The sequence below is a fragment of the Peromyscus leucopus genome, chromosome 10 (assembly GCF_004664715.2).
Source record: "Peromyscus leucopus breed LL Stock chromosome 10, UCI_PerLeu_2.1, whole genome shotgun sequence".
Taxonomy (NCBI): domain Eukaryota; kingdom Metazoa; phylum Chordata; class Mammalia; order Rodentia; family Cricetidae; genus Peromyscus; species Peromyscus leucopus.
The window spans coordinates 49,874,279-49,901,800 of NC_051071.1; the positions used below are offsets into that span (position 1 = coordinate 49,874,279).

General features: G+C 38.2%; 1 protein-coding gene across 2 annotated transcripts in view; it reads right to left on the bottom strand.

Annotated features, from left to right (window-relative positions):
* Arap2 (ArfGAP with RhoGAP domain, ankyrin repeat and PH domain 2) overlaps nt 1-27,522 on the bottom strand; it is a 186,498-nt gene that overhangs the window by 104,410 nt on the left and 54,566 nt on the right. For both annotated transcript variants that reach the window (XM_028868146.2, XM_028868144.2), the window contains exons 8-9: nt 20,277-20,397; nt 6,344-6,522 (exon numbers count right to left, since the gene is read on the bottom strand). In XM_028868146.2, the coding sequence (XP_028723979.1) occupies nt 6,344-6,522; nt 20,277-20,397 (300 nt within the window). The remainder of the gene's footprint in view (nt 1-6,343; nt 6,523-20,276; nt 20,398-27,522) is intronic.

Below are 27,522 nucleotides of genomic sequence, written 5' to 3' on the forward strand. Positions count from 1 at the left end.
AATGTTGCAAGACTCTCAGAAATTTCCTGAGGATATATGTTGCAGTGCTATTCCCACTACAAACTAAAGTTTCCAGATAGCAGAGGTCAGTCAGCTTTCCACAAGGAGCAGAGCATGCCTTCACAAACCAGCCAGAAATGAAAAAGTGCCTGCTAAGTACTTCCTAAATAGACAGGTGGATCTAGAACATAATAATGACTACAGTATAACCTATAAACATCTAATTACAGGAGTCCTTTTACACAGAGTGGAAATGACAATTTGAAAATGCTGTCACTATTATAATACACTGCAAGTATATAACACACAAGCAGGTGGAAAGAGAAGAAAATGTGCAAAAATTGCCACAGAAAGGGCATTTGAGATGGAACTAAATATGGAAGGGGTGACATTTATTTATGTGATGGGGGCAATACACTGTTTTGCAACAGAGTATTTAGGCAAAGAATTTTAGTGTTGTTATCCAAGATGTTGTTTGCCTCTCTAACAAAGGTCCTCTCTAATTCTTCATCTTTTCCCCCTTTACTTCTCCATAGAGCCTAGCTGGAAAAAGAAAAAACTAAAAACGCCTCAGGCTATATTTAATTTAAGTCCTTACCAGTCTTTCTGCTAGGCAGCCTGAGAGCCCCTCTGGGTTTCAGCTCCAACAGTGTACTAATGAAGTAAAAGTACACAAAGCAAAGGAAGAAGGGAGCCTTTGAACCAAGCAGCCGGGAAACCAGGAGCCCATGTTCAACACAGGCTGATGTCTATTATTCACTGTGTTAATACCAGTCAGAGAACACAATGCAGATGAACAGGAAGTCTGCCAGCCGGCTCACACCTACAGATGAACAGCAAGACTGCCAGAAGGCTCACACCACTGCTCTGAAGAATGAGAGGGAATTTCAAAAATCACAAGAGTTTGTGGCAAAAGTGAGTTCACGGAGAATTTAAGTGAGAAAATGTATGTTCTTGTCTCAGTACTAGAGACAGGTTCAGGAACTAAAGGAAAGGATTGTCAATGATGTGCCTGCAGGCAGGCTGGCACTGTGAGAGCATCTTTGGGGACTGGAAGGAAAGCTCTGGAAACAACAATCTTCAAAGCAGTGTAACTTCTGGTCATACACAGTAAAAGAAACCCATGGGATCAAGCAAATGAAAACAATCTCGAATGGCTTTCCTGTTTTCTAAATTCTAATGATGCAACTGAAATTTTTTTAAATCCTTGGAAGAAGTCACTCTGTTAATACAATTCTCTATTAAGTGAAAAGAATGCAGTAAAGCAAAATTTCAAGAAAGGCTGAACATTTTAAACCCTTACACAAATTACTGACACTTCAGAAAGGGTGCAGTAATAACAAAGCACAGGCTGCAGACTCTTTCAGAATTATGTACAATGTTCTATGAAGAATCCTTCAAATTCTGGAACTATACTACAATAATGATTTTCTTAATTTTTACTAAATGTTTGTTGATTCCTACATCATTGCATCACTGTTCAAAATGTTCAACTGAGCAAAGGTTATTCTAAAATAAGATTAATAATAATAAAAAAAAAGATACCATCCAGTGGTGAATAAGTGAATGAAAGGCACATGGGTGAAGGAAGTTTTACACATTTTCCAGGATTTTCATTCCCCCTTTCGCTGGATGCCTATCACTTTGGAAGAAAAGAAAGAAGAAGAAGAAGAAGAAGAAGAAGAAGGAGGAGGAGGAGGAGGAGGAGGAAGAAGGAAGAAGAAGAAGAAGGAGAAGAGAAAGAAGAAGAAGAAGAAGAAGAAGAGAAGAGAAGGAGAAGAAGAAAAATCTGAGCAGCATTTCAGAGTATGTGGTTTGGGATTCACATACTACTGAACCAAATGTGGTACTTTCATGAATGCTTATCCAACACACATCCCAAAGGGTAAGTCAACTCATCTGGAATAGGCAAAAAAATCTGAAATTTCAACAAAGTAATGACTGCCTTGGAGACAGCGATCTTCCTCCCTGAATGATGGTGACAGTTAAAGGGAATAACTGCATTACCAGAGATGGTTAGTTCCAGCCGAACAGGAATAAAAACCGCATGCTGCAACCTCCCAGGCCCATCACATGTGGTTAGGATAAATACCATTTCTCTATAATGGCCAACCTCACCTCTTTCCATTGTGTTTACTCTCACTGGAATAATCAACAAATTAGTGAAACTATGTATTTATTGTTGGATAGAAAGTAGAAGATAATTCTTGGGTTAGAGTGATGATATACGTCGATTTCTTTTTTTAAGAAATGTGCTATGAGATTGCATGTGCAATGAATTCACTGCTTATAAATAATAAAAACAATTATGTTTTGATAGATAGCTACTATATAGATCCAACAAAAATTATGGTATAAAAGTTCAAATATAAAAGTCTCATACTTTTAAATGAATATGTTTGTTGTATAACCTTTGAAAATTAGCGATGTGTGTGTATGTGTGTTTGTGTGCACACACACACGTGTGTGTATGAAAGTATCAAACATAGGGTTTTTTTGTTTTTGTTTTTTTGTTTTTCGAGACAGCATTTCTCTGTGTAGCCCTGACTGTCCTAGAACCTGCTCTGTAGACCAGACTGACCTCGAACTCAGAGATTCTCTTGTCTCTGCCTCTGCCTTCCAAGTGCTGAGACTAAAGGTATGTGTTATGACCACCTGGCTCAAATGTTTAGATTTTTTACATTAAAATATATCCCTATTATTCAGTGCTTTCCTAAAACAGGCCAATGCCTTCACTTGGGTGAAGCCCTTTGTGTTGAGGTAAAAGATTATCCTATCTCAGCAAGCCACAAGATTCTTCCCATCACCTGCTTCCCTATGAGATCAGCAGTAAACAGCTTTCCTTGGGAGAATAAGGAACTCACCAAAGTGGAGAGGCAACAAGAGCTGGAATGGCACTATTGGGACCAAAACATGTATGGCTTGCTCAACTTATCTACTAGTCAAGTTGATTCTACGTAATATGATGCAAACACCACATACTCATACATGTGCATGCATGTACATACACACACACACACACACACACACACTCTAAATAATATCTTAAAGATAAAGTACAAGCACCTCAATGTATAGGAGGAAAAAACTGAATAAATGTACATTAAAAATACACTTACTTATCTAAAGATGATGTGTACTCCAGCTTTACTGCTTTTTTTTTTTTTTTTGGTTTTTTGAGACAGGGTTTCTCTGTGTAGCTTTGCGCCTTTCCTGGGACTCACTTGGTAGCCCAGGCTGGCCTCAAACTCACAGAGATCCGCCTGGCTCTGCCTCCCGAGTGCTGGGATTAAAGGCGTGCGCCACCACTGCCCGGCATAAAGGAGTACCAGTCCCAACGAGCCAGCCAGGAGACGAAACTTTACTGCTTTTAAAAGGTAACAATAACAATTTAGTCATTACTTGTGTAAATGGAAGTATTTATAGTTCGCTAATTTATTTGATGCCCTGTGTTTTGGACCTGTCCATATGCCTACCCATGGAATACAGCATTGAGACAGATACAGTGGCACACAACTGTAATTTCAACACTTGGGAGTTAGAGGCAGGAGGACCAAGAGTTCAAAATCATCGGCTACAAGAGATGCTGTCTCAAAAAAAGCAAAGCAAACAAATAATCAGGCAGCAAAAGCACTGAGCTTATTACCTGTAATTGCTCTTGACTGGCATTTCACCCTTGCAAACAAAACTGCCCTGCTAGATAAGCACACACCTTTGAGAGTGCACAGCCTGATACAACATTAACTGAGTACATGCCCTGAAACCCCTAGGCAATGAAATTAGTCACAAAACTAATTCTTGCCTATTTCTAAAAGATAAGAACTCAGAAAAGATACTAACCAAGCCTTTAGTAAGAAGACAAGCATAGTGTTAGAAAATTCTAGTTTTAAATTAAGCTTGGCATAATGAAACTCTTAGCCCTGTACAAACTATGTAAACCTCATTTTACTCATCTTTAACTCACAGATGAGAGGATCTTCTTCCTATAATTATAGGAGAGATTAAAAAATGAGTATTTATAAATTAATTAGCATAGCACCTGACACTCAACCAGTGGCAAGCATTTTAGATTTTGCTTTTAAAAATCCGTTACTAAAGCAATGATTTTATATTAAAAAAAAAAAAAAGTATTTCTCCCAAAGGTCAAAAAATATATTACTGCTAGAAAAATAACACAAACTCAGGTAATCTAGCTAATGTGAGCAATGAAACAAATACTAGGAATTGTATTGGGTCTGTGCAAGTAAAAAATGAATTCCTGAATTTGGCAGAGTAACTGCGATGCAGATACACGCAAATTATGAATTTTTAGCCTGAATTCCAATGAGAAAAGTTTTAATCACCTAACTTCAGAGACTTCATATACATTGTTAAGCTGTATGTCACTACTTTTTAGGAATATGCTAAACATTCACATTAGTAGTTTGCCCATGTTACTCAATGATGTCTTCCACAACTAATTGGCTAAGTTATCCTCCCCCAAAAGATAATAATGAATATATTTATACTGAAGTTTGAGACTGCCTCGCCTAAGTGATGTAGTTTCAGTTTGTAACTATTGCTTGCTTTGAGTTGATGACTGTCTTTGATAGGAAAAGAGTCCATGACTATATCTTATTATAGTTCATTGTAAAATGAATTCATGTTAGATTAGATATTCAAAATATACTCTTTCATCCTCAAGTAAGCATTAATCACCCAAGGAGGGAGAATTTTCTTTTACATATAAAAGTCTAAAATAGTAAAGAAAAGTAAGTGTATAACTACAAAATCAAGTGTAAAGCTTATAAGACATAAAAAAAAAAAGTTTAATTATCCACAAGCCTCCACAAAAATTTAAACTATCACTTTAGTGTTTTCCTATTAACCAAATTCAATAACCTAACAGTTAAAGCCCATATACTTATGTATATGTGACATGTGTATACATGTAGATGTTTGTATCTGGTTGTAAATATATACATATACCTACACATCTCTATACCCAACTCTCTTTAAATGTGGCTCTACTACCAAAGCAGTTTCATGACAAATAGAATATCTGTTCAAAGAAAAATAAAGACAATAAAACCTGGTGTGGTAGACTCAAAGAGATATGTCCCCCACAGGCTCAGATTCTTGAATATTTGGTATTCAGTTAGCAGCATTGCTTGGGAGAGGGGTAGGAGGTGTGGCATTTATGGAGGAAGTATGTCATTGTGGTTGGGGGTTTGAGACCCTTCATCCTTGTAACTTTTAATTCACTCTCTCTGATTGGTGCTTATGGTTATGATTCAAGATGCGTGCTGTCAGCTTCCTATTCTCACTGCTATGCCTCCCTGCCATGATGGATTCTTGTGATGATATTTTGTTTGTGCTCTAACAAGTAAAGCTTGCCTGCAGATCAGAGTATGGGGCTAGCCACTAGTTAACCAGAGGACCCAGGTAGTGGTGGCACACATCTTTAATCCTAGCACTTGGGATCTCATACCTTTGATCCCAGTACTTGGGAGGCACACACCTTTAATCCCAGCACTAGGGAGGTAGAGACAGGAAGTGATATGCCAGGGCAGAGAGAGTAATATAAGGTGGGAGGACACAGAAGCTCACCTCTTTCAGGCTGAGGAGTTAGTGAGGCAAGAGGAAGCTGTGGCTTGCTCCTTTGTCTCTCTGAATTTTCAGCATTTACCCCAATATCTGGCTCTGGGTTTTTATTATTAAGACCAATTAGGATTCCGGCTAAAGATTCTTATTTATTCTAGAACCTTAAGATAAAATTAATTCCCTCTTCCATAGGTTGCCTTGCTCATGGTATTTTTATGTCAACAGAAAAGTAACTAATACACCTGGTTACTTGTTAGTGTCTTCTAATTTTCTATCACAAAGAATTAGTCAGAATTAGTCCCATTCAACAATATCTGTACTTATTCTCAATTATTCTCTGGCAGCTATATTTTCTTCAACTAAGGTATGCATTTCAACAATTCTTTCCAACAATGCTGCTTCCTCAGCATTGAAAAAAGGTGGCTGAGCTAAATCCCCAGGGGAGTCCTTGCCATGGAGGAGATGGGAATGGGGAGTGGATTGGGGGTGGGGCAGCCGTAGGAGGGAGGACGGGAATCTGTGGCTGATAAGTAAAAATACATTAATTATAAAATTTTTTAAAAAGGTGGCATGCAAGCTCTGGTCTGATGGAAATACTTTTCTGAAACAGAGCATTCAACCAGATTTTTTTTTTGTTATTGTTAGTGGAGGATTTAAAGCAACAGCAAGACTATAAATAAAAACTCAAGTAGCTCTCAAAAGCTAAACACAGTGGCTATCACCAAAGAACAGTAATTACAATTAATGTAACAAGGCTCACCTGCTCATTTTTACAAAGCCACACACTGTTTCCCTTTAAAACAGTAAAGATTTTGGATTTGTAGCCTCTCAATTCAAGATATCCACATTTCTCGGGTGCTGTAGCTGCTTGCAACTGTGAAGTAAGGGATGGTGACTTCAGCGCACTTAATAATATGCCGACCCAGTCATTTCTCTCTTCTGAAATTAGAGGAGAAAACATATAAGACATATGGACATAGAAACATCAACATGAGATCCTCTTGCTTTAAAGTAAGTAACATACAAATTCTTTACCACAACCACAGCCTAAATTCCATTGTCAGCAAAGGTAAGAGTTCAAATTTAACAGAACCAAAAGACTATGTAGGTGCTCTGGAGCCAGCACAATGAGTTTCTTCTAGGATCATACAAGAAATGCCACAGCTCTGGCTCTATTCCAACCCCTAAGAAGGCTCAGCATTTTTCAAAGAACTCCAGGAGACTTATAACCTTATCCATGTCTGAGAAACACTTTTAGATGATTAAGGAGATTGGGTTTTCTCTTTGCCATAGTTTTGCAATGAAATATTTCTATTAGGGTTTGGTTTTGAGCTTGTGGCCCTGCAGGTGGTGGTACTGTTTTGGGAAGTTATGGAAAGTGAATGAGAAGGTCAGAGCTGGAAGAAGTAGCTATACAAAGAGTACTTCTTTTGAAGGCTATACCCATGGGAAAGTGCATTTATTCCTCTCAGCTTTTTCTCTGTAAGTAGGTAGAGAAACTTCTATTTTACATACTCTTCTAGCAAGATCTTCCCAAGAACCAGAGGCTAAGTTGCCAGGTAATGTGTTCTCTGAAACCATGAGCCAATATAACTCTTTTTACCTTAAGTTGTCTGTCAGGTTACTTTGTCAGAGCTACATAAAAATAATGAGTACAGAAGAAAACACCATCAGTACTCAACCGGTGGATGAAATAGGGAAATAGTCAGAAAATAATGCTTTATAACTCAACGGTAAAAGTAAAACATGGTCTTCACAGTCCCTCCATACAAGCCAAGTGACCTTCAATTATGTACCACATACTATATTGCGGACATAGAAATGTGATATAGTCTCCAAAGAGCAATCAAGACAATAAGTCAAGTTAGATTTGAACAGATAATGGAGCACAGACTAGAATAAATGTCATACAAATGGTATCAAATAATATATGAGTCCATTCAACTGAGGTAAGTGATTTGCTGAAGGTCACTGAGAAAGGTAGTACTAAAATTATAATAAAAATTATTTCAACTCCTACACAACTGAATTTGGCACCATAAAAAGGAGGGACATGTGATAGATCTTGAGAATGAGGAACAATGTGAAAAACCAAACTGAAGCCTGAAGGGCAGAGCAGGATTCTGAGCAAGGACAACACAAGAAAAAAGTATCAGGAACAAACATTGGTTCAGAGACTTCAAAAGGAGCATAGTGATACTTTTGAACTCACAAGGAAATTATGAGGAATCTAGACAGCCACTAGCTGCTTTAGATTATAGAAACAAAAGAAAAGCACTTCAGGATAATTAGCAAGGAGGTGACAGAATTGAGATGCCTATGTTTATGACCGGTAGGCCAACCTGGGAGTATGAAGTTCAGGAATAGGAATACAGAGATCAAGTGTAATAAAAGGAAAATACATGAACATTCAAAGTGTCAGTGTATTAAAAAGAGTAAGACATAGTTTATTCATGGATATTAACCCAAAAATAAGCCACCAGGAATAAAAAGGAATTTGATGTTATAAAATGACCATGAAAGATGGCAGGACAATCTAGTTCACAGAACACTGCTCATTTTCAGGACACTGGCATACCTCAGCAGACTAACAAAAACATGTGAGCAAAGACAACCTCTACAAGAAAAGACCCATATATGTAGATAAATGTTAAATGTCCAATGAGAAAAACATGCACAAACCAGGAGTCAAACTATTGTTATAGCTCTCAAACCAAACAGGGGATGGATTATCACAAACAAAAAATAAATAAATAAAACAGATTGAATCTCAAGTAGCAAAATTTTCCACAGAAAGGGTAACCAGAGCCAAACCATCGGATATAGGACTCCCTATTAGAGAATCCACAACTTCACTGTGGATTACAGTAAGTCTCCTTATGTGATACATTCATATTGAATTAAGGATGCAAAATTACTTCACAATAAATCTTAATTTCTAAATTATCATCGTTTGCACTCAACTGCTGAAGCACTAAAAAGAGTTCTATCAAAGATCAAAGCTAATATTTTTGTGGTATTACATGATCCCCAAAGATATGTGTTTTTCTACAAATCTGGATGAAGTATTTTCAAACACCCCAGTGCTGATATACATCAAAAGCATTTCAAAATCTTTAATGTCAACAAGCAACAACTCCTCCAGTGTGACATCTTCAGCAACAGGTTCAGCCTACACTAGAGAAATGTGCTATTATTTTGGTAAACGGTTCCACCTTACTGTGGTTATTACTTGTGAATGTTGGTTTCACACAAAATGTTTCTGCCAAGTAAGATAAAGGATGGTTGCTTCTCTGAATATTCATAAAATAGTTTCAAATGTAAACATAATGTAATGAAGTAAACCAAAGCTTTGTGGCTTTTAGGTCACAGTTAGCATATATCTCAGTTTTTCAGCAATTAATTTACAATTGGCAATTGCATCTTTTGCAATATTAGAGCAGTGCTGAAACAAATATATCTATCCCTAGAATTATTTAGCTCCTGAGTCTTCAAATAGTAATGGGAAATAAAGAATAAGAGATGAATGCCCTCTTTGGGGCTGAGAACCCATCTGTTATTTATTCTAAGCACCTTGAGGATTCATGTGTTTCCACATCACTACCATTCACTGCAAAGACAAGTTTCTTTAATGATAAAAAGTAGTTTCTATGGATATATACATAAATATTTAGACTATAGTTTAGTGCCAAGCCTATTTAACTATACAACTGTAGTGAGGGTATATGATCTTCCCAGACATGGTGTTTGGACCAGTTTTATATTACCAGGCACGTATTCCTTAATATGGAGCAGCCATCAGTTTCATAAAGCTCAAAGAACATTTCAGAAAAATGGTAAGAATTTAAGAGGCAAAAAGCAGGGAGTGGGGGTGTAAGAAACTTGAAATACTATCTTCTACACAAGACAGCCATTGCAAATGTGATCTCATTACACCTACAGTTGCCTGAACTGGGTCTGAACATAACTGTCAATAGACTGAGGAAGGGCTCATGGAGCCCTACCCTTGACTGATGGATTCTTGAAACTCTGGGAGAGAGAGAGTCATCTTCAGTTTTATACAAAACTGTTAGTCCACCATGCTCCAATGGATGTTTGGATACACATGGACACACAGATTGTCATGATTAAAATCAGTGTGTCATAAAACAACACAGTGAAGACATGGATCTGGAAAGGGAACTTTTAGGAGGAGGGCGTAGTAACAAGGGTGGGAAGAAACTAAGAAGGAGCAGGGAGTGAGAATATGGAGAGTGCAATGTATGTGTGTATTCTTTTTATTCATGAAATTTGTTTGTTGACAATTTCATATATATTGTCAACAAACGAATCATTCATTTAAAAAAAAAAAAACACAAGAAATAACAGGAACATCCAGTTCACTAAACAGAGAGAAGCACTGAACAGATAATGCAAACAGAATAAAACAGATTGTAAGAGTCATTTGTCTTAGGCTGTGCAATATGTGCATCCTTAGATGAGGGAAACATGCTTTGACACTTTCCAAACCAAATAATTATTTTCCATTTGATAAATGGTTTGAGACAAGTTAGGTGCTATTGTAGCTGAGCCAGTGAACTACAGTTTTTAAAAAAAACGTGTGAAATTCTAGAAATAAACAATTCATAAGCTTTAAATTACATGCCATTCTTAGTGTGCTAAAGCCTTAAGTCATCCCACCCACCCTGTTCTACTTCAAGACACAATCCTATCCCAGTGTACACAAGCCATTTGTATGAAATGTTCTTCCACAAAGCATGAAGTACCCATCTCAGGTAACAAGTAAAACATCATGGCTGTGCAGTACCTGTATTCCCTAAGCTTTTATACTACTTAGTAATGGTGTTAAAGTGAGGTCACATTGATACAGGGCAATTTGAAAGATGCCCAAGAAGGTCTGTGTAGTACTTCCAGTGAAAAAGCTATTTTTTGAATAGAGTGATTGCATTAGTATAACTTGTACAAAAATATTTTGTCATAACTGTTCTGCTTGATAAGCTACTGCTGATCATCTTTTACTGTGTCTGACTTAAGAATTAAATTTTATCACATGCATGCGTATATAGAAAAGAATTAGTGCATATGTTATTTGATACTGTACACAGATTCAGACATTCCCTGGGTATTGGGGGTATATACCTCTTGTGGCTAATGGGACAGATTATCATGTTGACTCCTTCAAAAAATAAAGATCTGATTGTTATCTCAATAGTAGCACTTTACTAAGTATCATTCCTTCTGAAATGTTCTCTATTATGATTTCTCTCCATGAATGGCACCCCAAATTGGGGGTGGGGAGGTGGGGTAAAAGTGGAGAAAAACAAAAGAATAAGTAGTTTTGCTATAATGTAGACAAAATAAAAAAGCAATCTCTTCAACCATTCTTAAATTAGTTTTGTGGTTTTCAGAAACACCAAAGAATCAGAAAAATTCAAAATGTCAACAAGAAGATCACATTCTCTGAATTCAAAATTTAGCACAGATAACTCATTAGTTACAAGGATACCAGAGAATGTCATGCAGGGACATGCAAACAAGTACCACCAAAATAACCATAACCTAACTCAACCTTCCCTATTTGGTTCGTCTTTGTTCTTTTTCTTTTTTCTCTTTAGACAGTTCTTTCACTCTGTAGCCTAGACTCACCTCTAACTTACAGTAGTCATCTTTCTCTGCCTCCTGAGTGCTAGACTTTCAAGCACCCATCATACCCAGTCAGGAACTTTACTTTTAATATGATCTGATCTACAAAAGCCCCTTCAGTGTAGTCAGTCATCAACGTGAGAGCAATAAGTGTTGTCAAACTGATAACCACTACCTGTGCTTGTTGCTGGAGGGCTTTTCTCCAGGTTCCCCAAGCCCCGCAGTCCCACAATCCACTTATAAAATAATCACTCAGACGCTTATATCACTTATAAACTGTATGGCCGTGGCAGGCTTCTTGCTAATTGTTCTTTTATCTTAAATTAACCCATTTTTATAAATCTATAGCTTGCCACGTGGCTGGTGGCTTACCGGCGTCTCTACATGCTCTTCTCCTGGCGGTGGCTGCAGTCTCTCTCTCCCTTCTTCCTGTTTCCCCAATTCTCCTCTCTCTTTGTCCCGCCTATACTTCCTGCCTGGTCACTGGCCATCAGTGTTTTATTTACATAGAGTGATATCCACAGCACTTCCCCTTTCTTCTTTTTTTAAAAAGGAAGGTTTTAACTTTAACATGGTAAAATTACATATAACAAAACAATTACTGAGCAAGAATTATAGTTACAATATTAAAGAAGATGTCCTATCTATCTTATGTTTGTGAGTTTAAGGTTTTATATCTAACTTATCTTTTGTCATAACTGAGGAAATTACAACTATCTAGTTTTTAACCACATCAAAGACCTGAGAAGGAACATAATGGTACCTGAGAAATGGTAGATGGATGTAAGCAACTTTCGGGAATCTTGCAAGAGTAGACCAAGACAGCTGGCAGCCTGGACAGTCACCTAATGTTTCTCAGCATTGTTGGTGCATTTAAATTGGCTACAGGCCTAGAGTATCTGACAGACCATTTTTAGAAGCAGGAATTCTGAAAGACCATCTTACCCTGTCTTGGCAGAGTACAGTGGTCACTTTCCTTGTGTCCCGCTTGTATAGAAAGGACAGCATTGCATTTGTAATGTCAACCATCAAGGCAAGGGCAGTTCTTTGCCCCGTAGGCCATTTTGTGCCAAAAAGACAACCTTCCAAATGGAAATGTCTTAGAAGCCCAACATTTTCTCGGGATCAATTGGTGCAGCCAGGAGCAATTGTGTCTCACGTCAACAGAATTTTAAGTTATTTAAATGCCATATTCTCTAGGTCTATGAAGTGTTTGAAGATTACCTATCTATCTGAAATATATCTATGTATACCTAGAAGACTTAACTAGCATGGCTACAAATATGATTATCATAGATGACTAATTATTAATCTATTTTTAATTATCCATTACAATTTTAAATGAGTTAAACATAATATCTCAAGAATAGAAATATATATATATATATATATATATATATATAGTATAACAATTAACTTCAAGTTTGTATCAATAAACTAAAATTTATACCAATGTAAAACATTTTAAACATAAACTAAAATCTATACCAATGTAAAACATTTTAAACAAGTTGTTCTTTAAAAGTAGGTTCATTAATCTACCCTTTTATCTTATCATCTCCATATCCTCCTATATATCATATCCCCTTTTGTTTTTTAGAAAGAGATCACATTTATAATCAACCTGTTTTAAATAAAAATATTGGTTTTTCTCTGTCCCACACCAGAGGGCTCTTCTGATTTGGGACACAAGAATCACTTAACCATTTTTTTTTTTAAAGCAATATGTCTGGGTTTAGAGGGGGAGTGAGCCAATTCCACCTCTAAAGCCAGCTTGGTATATTTGGGAATTTGGGCGTAGCATCTCTTACTACTTCCTGCTGGAGGGGGCGCTGTATCTTATGGGGACGCAAAGAAAATTTTAGACCTATGGGGTAGTCCGTGAGGCTGTATTGTGTGAACCAGTTGCCTTGAAACCGATCTGGATGTTGGATCATCTGGGCCATGGTGTCATCGGAGTCCTTTCAGGGGGTCTTGGCTGGTGAAACCTGATGTATCTTAATCTGGAACAAGTCCACAGCCTCTGGCTTTCTGTGGAAACAAAAGCAGAACCTCTTTTCCAAAGTAACATATCCTTATATCCAAATTTTGAAGTCAAGGTACCTTTAAAATATACATTTTGGCATAACTCAACAGGTTTTGTAATCAAATGTTTTTCTTTAGTTATGAATATCAAAGAGAACATAATCCAGATTCTCTGTGTGGTAGCCATCTTTATGTGGCTTATGTTTTATATTACCTTGAGCCTTGAGCCTATTGCTTTAAACTGTGCCATTGTAAGCCTGAAACGGCGCTGTGGCTGCTGGCTCCGCCCACTTCAGCTTCCCAACATGGCAGTGGTACATTTTCCGCCAGCTCTGGGAGTCATCAAGTCTCAGAAATAGTGGGTCTAAGCTTTTATCAAAGCAGCGTGTAGCCCAGAAACCTCTTTTTTTTTTTTTTTTTAAATACTAGTAAAGACTAAATCTACCACACAGCTTAATTTGCCGCTGGCAGATGCCTCATTTCCGCCATACTGCAGGTCAAACGCACCCGCCAGGAACCCGCCAGTGTCCAAACTTGCGTTTTGCCGCATCTAGCTGCCCGTATGAGACAAGAAGCAGGAACCTGGTTTTGGCTCTGTTTAGAATTGGTTATTAAATATTCTCAGGTTTAAGGTGGAAACTCGAGACGTTGGGCGCCATTTGTTGCTGGAGGGCTTTTCTCCAGGTTCCCCAAGCCCCGCAGTCCCACAATTCACTTATAAAATAATCACTCAGACGCTTATATCACTTATAAACTGTATGGCCGTGGCAGGCTTCTTGCTAATTGTTCTTTTATCTTAAATTAACCCATTTTTATAAATCTATAGCTTGCCACGTGGCTGGTGGCTTACCGGCGTCTCTACATGCTCTTCTCCTGGCGGTGGCTGCAGTCTCTCTCTCCCTTCTTCCTGTTTCCCCAATTCTCCTCTCTCTTTGTCCCGCCTATACTTCCTGCCTGGTCACTGGCCATCAGTGTTTTATTTACATAGAGTGATATCCACAGCATGTGCTAATACTAACTGCTATATTACAGGGCTTATTCTGCACACCAGGAGCAGGAACATTCTCTCCCGGAGATTATACTCTACTGAAAGGAAGAAGGCATACAAACACAGACATTCACTGGAGTGCACTACACAGTGACAAGTGAATTGGGACAGCATAATGCATAGGATGAGGGGCAACAGGAGAGTTACCTTAAATATAGTAATAGAAAAAGCCTCAAAAGAAAAGGACTGGTCAAGCAATGCCTAAAGAAATGAAGTAATGGAGCAAGCAGAAAGATGCCTGGAAGAAAACCCTGTAGGATGGAGACCAGTGCATGCCGTGGTCCCAGGGCAACTGAGACTTTCAGATCCAGGTCCAAGAACTCCTTGCTGTTGAAATGTAGCAAAGAAAGGTAGGCATGGAAGGAAGGAATGGAAAAAGACCAAGACCAGATCAAGAGTCTAGAGGGCTTTGGGACATTTTACACACTATGCTTTGCTCTAAGTAAGAAATGGGACCTTAGAAATGAGTTGATATAATCAGACTTCCCTATTAAATGGTTTTTCTGACTAAAGGAATCATGACAGGATCGTAGTGAATCAATGAAATCACTATCCCAGATGAAAGCAATTGCTTTGAACTAATAGGTGACACTGTAGGCATTAAAAACTAGTCATCATCTAGTCTTAATTTCAAAGTCAAAATGACCAAGTGACAGGATTCAATAACCAATTTGATGATATGTAATAAAAGAAGGAAAAGACTTAAGAAAAACCAAGAAGAGCTCATGGCTTGAGCACAGGAGTCTTCCAATTCTGGTGATGAGGAAGATTAGAAGAGAAGAAGGTTTAGAGGGAAGAGTAGAAGGAGGAATTTGGACATCTGACATCTGAGATGCTATTGAAGATCATGCTGAGATATCCAGTAGGAGGCTGAATATATGATTCTAAGATGCATGAAGAGGACTCAGATGGTAATACACATTACAATCAGTCACTCCAACCCATAAGTTCTTCAAACCAAATCTGTGGCCTATAGTATTTTTGTTTTGTTAAAAAAAATCACTTTATTCTAATAAACTCACCAATAAAAGAATATCGCACAGCTACAGAAGCCACTCAATTGCTTCAGAATGGCCATTCAAACTATAAAAAACTCCATAGAGATACAGAGTTTACAACTGGGCAAATGTCTGAGTAGTAGACACCTTTATATTGTGTGTGTGTGTGTGTGTGTGTGTGTGTGTGTGTGCATGCACGTGCGCTCGCACGTGATATGCCTGCCATGGTCTGAGTGTGGAGATCAGAGTACAATCTGAGTGTCAGTGTTTGCCTTCTATTTTGTTTGTGACAGACTCATATTCACTGACAGAGTAGGTGCTCCATGAATATCTGGGGGTTCTCCTTTTTCTGCTCCCCATTTTGCTGTAGCAGCACTGGAATTACAAACATGTGCCTCTACTCGGGATGAAACTCAGGTTCTCACCCTTGCACAGCAAGCGTTTTACCACTGAGCTATTTCCCCAACCCCAGTAGTACAATATGGTGATATTTTATTTGTAGTTGAAATGTGATTTTATTTGTATGTTAATAAATAAAGTTGCCTAGGGGTCAGAGCTGATAGCAAGCCATAGCAGAAGTCTGGCAGTGGTAGCACAGGCCCTTAATCCCGATCACATGACAGGCAGATCTCTGTGTGTTCAAAGATACAGCCAGCTTGGAGATACAGGCCTTTAATCTCAATACCAACCATAGAAGACCTGGAGGTCTGTATAGATGGGCAGTGATGAGGAGGTCATGTGGTTGGGCTTATAACCAATGAGAAGGTAGAACAGAAAGTCTATAAAAAGATACACAAGAAGTAGCGCTCTTGCTGAGAGGAAGGACAGCAGTGGCAGTGAAGGGGAAGCTCAGCTCTCAGCTACTGCTCTGATCTCTTGGTCTTTTAACTCTGAAATTGGCTCTGTGTTTCTTATTTAATAAGACTGTCCATCTACAGTATAATATTAATATTATTGGAAAGTCTCACCATAGCTATGGTGAAAAGTAGATATGCACTCCTTTGGTTAATGTTTACAAAAGACATTATTTGTAGTACAATATTTTTTAAAAGGAATTTGGAATCATAGCATGGTCCTAAAACATCTTTAAGAGGTTTCAGTAACACTATGAAGCAATCAATGAAGCAGATAGACACCATGAATGAGAATGAGGAAGGTGAAAAATGAAGAGTTAGGAAACATTTCATAATTTTCTTCAGACCATGTTGTAACTCCCCTAAGCAACTGGGGTACATTTCATATGGTAGGTCTAACAAGCTGCTTTGAATTTAAGAACATCTTGGGTATCAGACTCAGAACTATCTTGGAGAACTTTCTAGTGCCTAGAATTGAGTCACTAGTCTATTTCCCATGGTCTACAATGTGCTCAGATAAACAGAAACATAGCACCTACAATTGACAACGAGGTTCTGAGAACAGTATTGGACAGGGAACGCCCCCATCAGAATCGTTAAGCTCTGTGCTAACCCTGAGAATGCAGGACCCCACAGCGTCACTTGTCTGTAAATTTCTGACGCCAGCTATGGCTGGAGACCATAATGCCATTAACTACACACCCATGCCAGTGTTTCTGCCCCAAAACAAGAGGAGTCAATATGAAATTTCACTCTGAGGAAGACAATTTTCAAAGCGATACTATTTTAATATAATTCTCATGTATTTAAGGAAAGGGCAATATTTTTTATGAAGCCCAGAACAATCAAAACATTAGATAGCGGGAATATGAAAGATGCCAAACTGTAATGGTATTTTAGTTATGATTTGCAGAAGTGGCTATTTACACACAATGTTCTACAAACACTCCACAGTAGAGGCTAGCGAGCACCTTGGGCTGACGTATAAATGAATGAGAGTGACTGTGGGCCACCAAAACTTCTGTGGTCAGATTTAGGCTGTAGGCCAGGTTAATGATCTCTGTTCTGGTGTTGTTTTCTTGTAATTACCAAGTCAACTCAAACAACCTGAGTCCTGTGTCCTAAGTGCGCAGTTTATTCAGCAACCTGAGCTTACCCTCAACCTCTGAGAGTGAACTAGGGGTAACAGCCATAGTCTATATTGTTTTGGGAGGTATCACCCTGCAGTATAGTTTCCATAGTACCATAAAATACTATGCAGACTGCCAAATGAGGGAAGCGATTAATAACCCCCACTCAGCTGTGACATCTATGAACCACAGCAATGACAGAAAGTGGTAAGATACCCATAATGGTATATATAGCAAATGGCAGTCACATGTTGATGGTAGTAACCAAGAGCCATCGAATCACACTTAAGATCAGCTCAACAGAAGGGGCTAGTGCTTGGTACTAGAAAGGTAGCCAGTTTTCCAGTGCTAATGACGTCATGGGTCTTAAGACAATTCTTACTACATTCTAAATTTTATCCTTATATCCACCCATAAGTGCAGTTATCACCCTTCATCAAAGCAGCTTCTCTTTATAGTAAATGGAGACCATCACAAAAAAAAAAAAAAACAAACAAACAAAAAAAAACCTCAGCTAGAAACAATCTAGAGAGCTCAATGGAAGATGAAGGACCCAGCCATAGTGGATACAACTACATAACAGCTCCTGTGTCTATGGCTCCAGTAACATGGTGGAAGAGGGGATAGGGAAGATTTTGAAGAGCCCTAATACCAGGACATCTGTTGCTCTGATACTGTCTCTCCTAGAACTGTCTGCATAAACAATATCTGGACAATAGCAATACCAACAGACATATTACATGGAAGGGAGAAAATTCTTACAGGTCCATACCGCTGGACAGGAACTACAGGCAACAGGTGATTGATATGAAAGAGAGTATTAGCCTCTTCCAGGGATCAGCACTCTAATTGGTTATCCAGTAAAGAATTGTTATCCCTGAAACCATATACACACAAACAATAAAAATTCAGCAGATTGTATTTATAAATTGCTGAATTTATGGTGTTTTTTTTTTTTTTTGTGTGTGTGTGTGTGTGTGTGTGTATGTGTAACAATACTATTTGAGGAAAAGGAGGCTATCTTGAGCTTGAGGGGAGAATGTGAAAGGGGTTGGGGGTAAGAAGGACAGAGGAAACAGAATGAAGAAAGTGTGGTGATAAACTTTTAGTTTAAAATGTATTTAAAAATTAAAATAAAATATAGCAATAGAAATATGAAATGTTTTCTATATCAGCCACATGCAACATCTACACTGATTGGTTACACAGTATAACATGCCCTCTAAGCACTGCTCTTCGGTATTTTTTATGCTGTTTGGGAAGGCTTAGCGTGGTGTTTTTGTTTTCAGCAGCAACACAAGCTTCTAGTTTGATTTCATAAATCATCAGTAATCAAAGTCTGGAACACATTGTTCCCTGACAGGGAGCTGGGTACACTCACTACTGATTACCTTCAGTAATAATGAGAACGTTCTAGAAATACATATTTATTGAACAGTTTCTTTGTGCCATAGGCTAACCCATGTTCTGGGAGCAGAGTAGTTTAAAGGGCAATGGTACAGCACAATGCCTAACATTACAGTAGTTTCTCTCTACAGCTAGATGCTCTTGTGTATAAAGTAGGACAACAATCGTGTAAACTGCCTTAAAAGGTTGTTATGATGCTGAATTTGGCAAAATGTCTGGTATATACACAATATTAAGTAAGTTCCTTTGCAATTATTATTGAAATAGAGCACACTAAGATGACACTTCATTAACAATTGGGTCAATTATAAATCTACCCCCAAATAGATCCTAAAGTAAGGTCAGTCTCTTAATATTTAATCAAGTAGCTGGCCTCACCTGTATTATCTGAACCTAGAGAAGGTTATTGCCATGACATATCCTGAGAATCAATCAAATGCACGATACAGAACTTGCAATTCCCATTACCTCTCCCTCCTGTGCTATCAAATTCAGAGAATACTCTCCTGTACACTTTTAGCCTAATCCAAACAGCACATCACATTTCTCCTTTGTGTTCACATGTCTGTCTGTCTGTCTGTCTGTCTCTCTCTCTCTCTCTCTCTCTCTCTCTCTCTCTCCACCCCTCTGTGTGTGTGTGTTTGCATGCTAGCATATACATAGGAGTGCATCTCACAAACACAGGCACTTAGGAGTGGAGGTGCACCTGTGTTTTGTGTGTTGAAAGTCTGCAGACAACGTGCAAGAATCGATCCTCTCCTTCCACAATATGGTTCCCAGGGATAACCTCGAGTTATCTTTCCCAGCAACATGCATCGTTCTCTGCTGAACCATCTCTTCACCCTACCTGTCACCCTTGCATCGGGAGACCCACAGTAGATGATTCCCATGAAAATAACTCGGTGAGTCTAGTCAGTACAGAGTCCCCAACCCAAAGATTACTGTGTCAGTTCATTTAGCTAAGAACTTCCTTGTGTCAGCTTCCCGAAAAACAACCTGTTTACAACCAGGACCGCTGCTTTTTAACATTTAAGTGCCTATTTTGCATTATCAAAACCACATACTAAAGTGGTCTCTGTGAGAGAATATTTTTGTCCATTTTACACTGTTTTATAGCTACAGCTTAAAGACATATCTTATACTAAGTAGCTCCTGAAAAAAAAAGGGGGGGTTTTATATATAATAGTAACCACACAAGGAGCACTTGTTAATTTACTTAGGCTTTACCACTGTACATTCAAAAACTCTTTTTAAAATGTAGATTATTTGAAAATAATCGACTTATAAGTGGCCTTGTATTTCTCTTAAGTGGCCTTATATTTTTCTTTACCTGTTTTATTAACCTGATATGTGAGAAATGAAGGTCTCTGAATATCTTGAAAGCAATAACAAAAGTATGTTACACACAGGTAAGGCAGTGCATGCTTGAATTCTTGGGGCTTGAGGAAATAAGGCCAGAGGTTTCAGAGTTCAAGGCCTGCCCGTCCTTCGGACTGAATAGTGAGTCTGTACCACACTGAGTAACACAGCCCGATCTTAGAAGAAAGAGGAGGAGAATAAGGGGGCAGGTAGCAGAAAATAATCTTACCTTCTTTTTCTACTCTAAAAACAAAAGTCCTTTGTGTTGTAACAATTTCAAATTTGTTGTCTCCTTGAGCCCGTACTGTGGATATCGCAGTGAGGAGGATTATTCCTTTGGAGTACATCTCCTGTATTAGTTAGAGAAAAAGATGAAGACAGATGAACATGAATTTCTGAAGATCCTGTAAGAATGGTGCAGGATTCACAACTGTTTTTCTCTCATGATTTCTATGTAAAATGTAAAAGAGTGACAAGCAAATACACTGATTTTCAATGCTGCAAAAGAAAACTATGAAGTGTCAGAAGCTTTTAAGAGACATGAACTTTTCAATTTTCTGGTCGCCTGGATTTAAAAGGCAGAGCACCAAATAAAATAAAAAATAACACTAAGAGGCCAGCAATATCCACTTCCTAAGCCCAGAATCACAGTCTCTAAATCGGTCCGCTCACAAAGATTCCACGGTGTTTGCAGGCATCTGCTGGTCACAACAGGAACTGTCAGGGAAGCATCTCGAAATACTGCTGCATTACAGAGAGAGCAAGCACACCAAAGGAGCCTGCCAGATTCACTAATTCACCTTATTCTCCATGGTCTGATGAGGAGAACCTTGATCTCACACTGAGTCACTTTTTTTTTTCCATTCTCTAATGAATAATGGGTAAGAAAAAAAAAAAAAAAAAAACATGTATGGTCATTTGTAGCTCTAATCCCCAAATTGGAGAAGCTGAGATGGGAGGTTAGAGGCTACCCTATGTTACAGGGTAAGACTGTGTCCCTGAAAAACAACAAGAAATGAAGAAAGGTGCATCTGCTGTTAGCAATCGGCATTCACACGCATATTATCGTTTTGCTTTCAAGGACATCAAGAGTCTAACCACTTTCTCTCCATCTTCAGTTTGCTTAGAACTCCTGAACCCTTTGCTAGATGACCTCAAATGACTGATGAAGAGTGGAATATTTCTTGGGTCCTGTGTGAGAAAGAAACTTCAGACTCACTATACACTTAAAAACCAGGCAATTTGAGGTCAGAAGTGAATTCAAACTTCAGGACACATAAGTAAAAAGATGCCGAACCTCAGTTCCTTTTAAAGTGTTAACAAGCATTTCATAAACATGGTGAGGTTTGATCCTGACTTTAAGAAAACTTAACTTTCCCCAAATTGCTAAGTGGAAAGGCAGAATTCTGACAAGACAGATCAAATAAAAATAACAGAAGCTGGAAAATGAGAAATAGATGTCCCCTGCCAAAAAAAAGTAAATAATAAAGAATGCAGAGTTGTCAAGAAATATGAGGCTGTAATACACACATCCTACATATGAATATCAGAAGTTTTCCCACAGGCTCTCCTTAATGGCTTTTTCTTCTATTCCCTCCCATGATAGTATCTATATTTGATGGTTTGAGTAGGAAAATCTTCTTACAAGGTCATGTGTCAAGCACTTGGGACCCCACTGGTAACAATATTGTAGAAGGTGGTAGGAATTTTAAGAAGTACAGCCTAATTGGGGAACATGGGTATCATCACTAGGGTGTGTTTTTTTATTTTAATTTTATTTTATTTAGTTAATATTTTTTCATTTACTTTACATACCAGCCATAGTTTCTATTTCCTCCTCCCCTCCTGTTCCCTTCCCCCTTCAACTCCCATCTGCCCCCCTCCCCATCCACTCCTCCTCAAAGGAGCAGGTCTCCCATGGGCTTGAACAAAGCTTGGCACATCAAGTTGAGGTAGAACTGAGCTCCTCCGCCTGCATAAAGGCTGGGCTGGATAATACAGCATGGGGACAGGTCATGATCTCACTGCTAGGAGCCTTACCAATAGACCAAGCTATATAAGTGCCACACACATGCAGAGATTTTACCCAATAACTGATTAAAGCAGATACAGAGATTCATAGCCAAGCACTGGGTTAAGCTCTGGGAGTCCTCCTTAAGAAAAGGGGGAGGTATTGTAAGAGCCAGGGGGTAGTCAAGTCATTTGGGAGGAACCCACAGAGACAGCTGACCTGAGCTCCTGGAAGCACATAGAATCTAGACCAACAGTTAAGGAGCTTTCATGGGACCTACGTAGGCCCTCTGCATGTGTGTGACTAGGATATTTTAAAGGTATCTGGCCTTCAGTCCTTTCTTGATTTCTGCTCGTTGGCCACTGTGAAATAGGTTCTGCTACATATGCCTGCCACCATGCTGTTCTGCATTACCTTAGAATCAATGGAACCAAATACTTTGAAACCATGGCCCAAAATAAATCTTATCCCATTTATGCCAAATAGTTTGCCACATAAACACAGCGTCTAAAGTAACTAACATACCATAGAAACTCCAGTTAGGAGCAGAAACTCATAGTCAAAATAACGGCTTAAGAGAAAAATATGCTAAATAAACCATTCCACCCAGGGAGCAGTCCTCCCTTAATAGTCTTCTACCCTTACAGACAGGAGAGGAATAGCTGTCAGCAACACCATGCTCTTCAGGAAAGATGGGCCCCCTCTGACTGTCCCCATGCACCTTATCTACCTGGCATCTTCTTTGGTTTCAATAACAATTTCTCCTCCACTCTTCTAAACCTCTCATCCCTGAATTGTCAAAATCCTATTCACACTCTAATAACATTCCAAATATATACACATGTATGCTTCCTTTCTTACATCCTCTCATATAGCCAAATATGAACATGCCATTTACATGTGATTTAGGAAAGTAAATGAATAACCTCAACAGGGAGAATATCAGAGGAAAAAATATTCACGAAATAACTGAGGTTTTTTTTCTTCTTGTTTTTCTTTCTTGTTTTTATCCTTCTTCCTTAAGAAAAGAGATCCTGTCTCACATTTCAGCTACCAACTTTGTGTGAACAAACCTAAAATTGTTCTCTTTCACTTGACCTGCCAACCCTCCTTCCTTCCCTCCCTCCCTTTGTCCCTTCCTCATCTATATATTTCATTCAACCAGACTCCAATATTTTAAGTCATCAGTAGTCTGCTTAAATTTTGCCTAGGTTCCTCAAATTACAAATTAATTCATCAATAGCTGAAGAAGTATCTGTAAACAGATGATTCTCTTTACAGTGTACAAGAGGATTATTCCACAGCATTTATCCTCACTCCATACTTGATCACTGAGATATCACTCTTCTAGAAGCTGGAGAGATGGCTCAGTGGTTAAGAACACTGGGAACTCTTCTAGAGGAGCCAGGTTCAGTAACTAGCACCTGAATGGTGTTCCTAACTATCTGCAGCTCCAGTTACAGAGAACTTGATGTCCTCTTTTGGCTTCCATGTGTACTGCATGCGTGTGTGTGTGTGTGTGTGTGTGTGTGTGTGTGTGTGTGTGTGTGTGTGTGTAGTGGGCAAAGCACTCATATACATATAATTAAAAATAAAATAAAAAGATAAAAATAATAAAATATCACTTTTCCAGTCCTTCTCTCTGAAATCGGGTCAAATAGTCCTTGATCCGAGTAGATCCTTTCCACAAACAAAATATGAACTCTCCCTACATCTATAGTGTCAATATGCTCCCATTCCCTACCCCTAAATGCCCAATGGTCTGCATTTATAGTTAATCTTTCACAGTTCAGCACAAATACACTCTACTCTACTGAATAAATTCTTCCTGCTGGGACTTTTTTTGGAACCTTGATCCTCATTGTGGAACATGGTCCAGGAATGGAATCAGTTGAAGAGAATTCTGAGTGCTTGTGAGAACACTCCAAGAAAATAGACAAGAGTCTTATGACCTCAGTTTCTTTGAAACACAGAATTGTTCTTGGAATGTTTTTGTGCTCCCAGGTGTAGTGGGTAGGAGTGAGTTCACTTCAGATTGCTCATTATTGCCTGTTTAAACAATTAAATGTTTAAACTTTTCTTTATATGCTTCTATGGGAAAACACTTTTTTCCATGTGTGACTTGTCCTTATGGTTGTACACAGCTTGAACTCATTAGAACTTTACTCGAGTGATCTTTCTTAATCCTCAGAGTATATAACTGTCTGAGGCTTGGGATGGCCTTGTTTCTCAGCTCCACTCACTTCTAGAGTACTCACACTCATCAGTGCAAGTACTCCAATTTAACAGCAACTTGTATATATGCTTTGTAATAATTATACATCAGAATTTAGATATGATCTGCAGGGTCATGGAATGTGATAATCTGATTAATGATGTCTTCCGATGTAGATGTTAGATCATTCATCTCTTTCCCTTACCAACTTTCTTAGAGTTATTGCTATAGAAATATTTTTGAATGATTGAATCCCATGTCCAATCAATCACAATTATACCAAACTCTGACAGCTCATTTTTAATATTTTTGAAATTTGTTTTTATCACATCTACTGAACCTAAATATTACTATACACCTTCATAATTCATAATGCCTCATTTATTACCACCCTCTCCTAATTTGCCTCCCTTCTTTCAATTTGTTTTCCTTATAGACTTCTTGACACATTTATAGTTCAACTGTCATCTAGCTGGAGAAAATAAAGCAAAGCTTTATGGACACAATACTAAGATGGTTGAAATTTACACATGGTTTAAATTTTTAATTTTTTTTTACTTTTTTATTTATGTATATGCTTGTGGTCATGTATGTGCAGGTCAGAGCAAAACTTGCTGAAGTTGGTTCTATCCTTCTATTGTGTGGGCCCCAGAATTGAACTCAGATCCTCAGACTGGAGTGCAATTGCCTTTACCTGGTGAGTCATCCTGCAGGTCCTCCTGTAGGTTTCAATGGCTAACAGTAGTTTCAATGGCTAACAATAGCTAAAGAAGTTCAAATAGAAGAAAAGAAAGAATATATGAAGACTAAAAATATGGCAGAGAAATGGTGCTCAAGTTGCCCAAAGTATACACCCAAATGTTAATAAAGGTCATGACAAAGAAATACATAATTTGATTGGTTTACCAAAGGAAACTCTGTAAATGAAAGTAAGTTAAAATAAAAATATGCGGTCAAATCAAGAGACTGTGAAGAAAGAAATACATCTTCCAACTGCCAGGAAACCTACAGAGGTGGAAGAAGCAGGGCATCTTTATGGATGGCTTTTGAGTGTATCTGTTATACATATGTCATGACTAACGCCAGACAGTGGGAATTTTTAAATATATAAAAACATTTACACATTGTTACCTAGGTGACCTTCTCCAGAACTTTAGTTTACTAAGAATTATAATAGCTTTGGGGAAAAAAAAACTCCCTAATGAGATAATTAACAGTTTGTTCTGTGCTACCTTTAACCCATCTGTCAATGAAGAAAATCCAAACAGCACCGAGGAGTTAGAAAAAAGAGAGAGAGAGAGAAAAAAAAAAACTATATGCCTATAAATAACAATGATATTATGTTTAACAGGTAATGACTTCTGGAAGAGAAATGTAGAAAGCAAGAAAGTGATCAAAATGTACTTTGCAAACTGACTACTGTGTCACTTTAACTTCAGGAAGTCAGAGGTTATCTAATTATTCATTTATAACCCATTGTGAGATCTCAGAGTAAAACTGTGGGTTCTTTCAACACTGTAGAGTTGATTTTACATTTTTTCTTGTAACAACAATATAAAGACAATACAAAGTAAAAATAAAAATAAAAAATCCTCAATGGATAGTAGGCTCGAAATGCCTGTTTTCCAAAGTGTGAAATGTTATTTAAAGAAATTTTAAAGCATCCCTGGAGGTTATACCACACAGATATCTAGGTCAGCTCTGTCATTTATCTGCCACTTTCAGACGATGAAACAACCACAGGGCAATTCTTCCCACAGATGAGTGGGAATCAGGGTGAGTTAGATTTACTAGCAGGGGATCAGATATCAAGGCTGTGTGAATGACACTGTTTCTGTAATAAAAATGAAGAAGTCCTCTTGGAGGTATCATTGGGTGACACTGAGGAACACAGAAGAAAACCAGAAAATCGGAACCTCTGCATACCACCTCCTGATGCCCAACCATACACTTAGGGGCACGTCGAGGCATTCAATGACTCGGAGGCACCATCCACACAGCTGCGAAACTGCACAGCCAGCCAGAGCACTAGCTGTGATCCGTAAGTGCACTTCTTTTCAGAGGGGCCCCACTACAATCTTTTAAGAAACAACGCTCAAATGGTAGAAGGTTTTGGCAAGATGGAATCAGTCATCTGGATTCAAGGGTATGAAATGTTTGGATATATATATATACCTGGAGTATTTTTAAAGAATGATGCTTGGTTAAATGATTTCTAGGAAATCACATGACTATAAACTTTTAATAATGAATTTTGTGGCATAAATATCTGAAATGACAATAGGCTCACTCCACTGCAGGTGTGATGGGCTCTGAGATGATACAGAGGAAACTCATCCGCTTGGAAAGAAAGTAGAAATTCCTTCTTAAATGGGAGTAGAGAAAATCCTGCCAACAAAGAAGCCAGGCAAGGAAGTCTTCCTCATACCTGAGTACATTTCTTCTGTAGTTCAATAGAAACCACAGAAAAGACCCAAATGGTGAAGGAAACTAGCAATTAGTTTCTCTGACATCGTTTTGTCATTTTGGTTATGATTCTAATCTTTAACAGCTATACATTTTCTCTGTGCGTTTTGTGTTTCATTTTGGCATTTTTTGTCTTACTGTTTTGTTGTTGTTGTTCATTTTAACTTACTTTTGAAAAAGAGAGAATGAACACAAAATTAGGTGGGAAGGGAGGTGTGGGGGATCTGTGAGGAATTGGGAAAGCGACAAACATGATTCATGTATAGTATGTAAAAAAATAATAAAGAGAAAAATAATGACAAAAAAAGTTATCTTCAGGTCTAGGGACACTGAATTCCCTGTGTAAATCATGGACACCGGTGAAACATCAAGATGGTCAAACATATAAACAAACTAGAAATAGCTGATTAGCAAATAATGATAAAAAAAAAAAACCTTTGTCCCACTACTTTGCAAACCATGTGGATATTTGTTTAAACCAAGTGGCTACTCTATCTAGGTCACTATCAAAACCAAACCACTTACAGCCTCCTACTGTTCTCAGCCTGGCGGCAAGTGTTTGCTGCAGCCCAGGTTATTGTCTGTCTAGGAGTGCACATACTCTTCTGCCTTGCAGCAGTGAGAGACACCTCTCCCCAAGCCAAAAATAACACAAGTATTATGCAGTATAAACTTTTAATGAGATAACAATGTTAAGTTGGTATATAAATAAAAGAATATGATTATGTCTTAATAATAAAACTTTAAAGATAAAATATAATTAGGAGTAAAAGGGTCTAATTT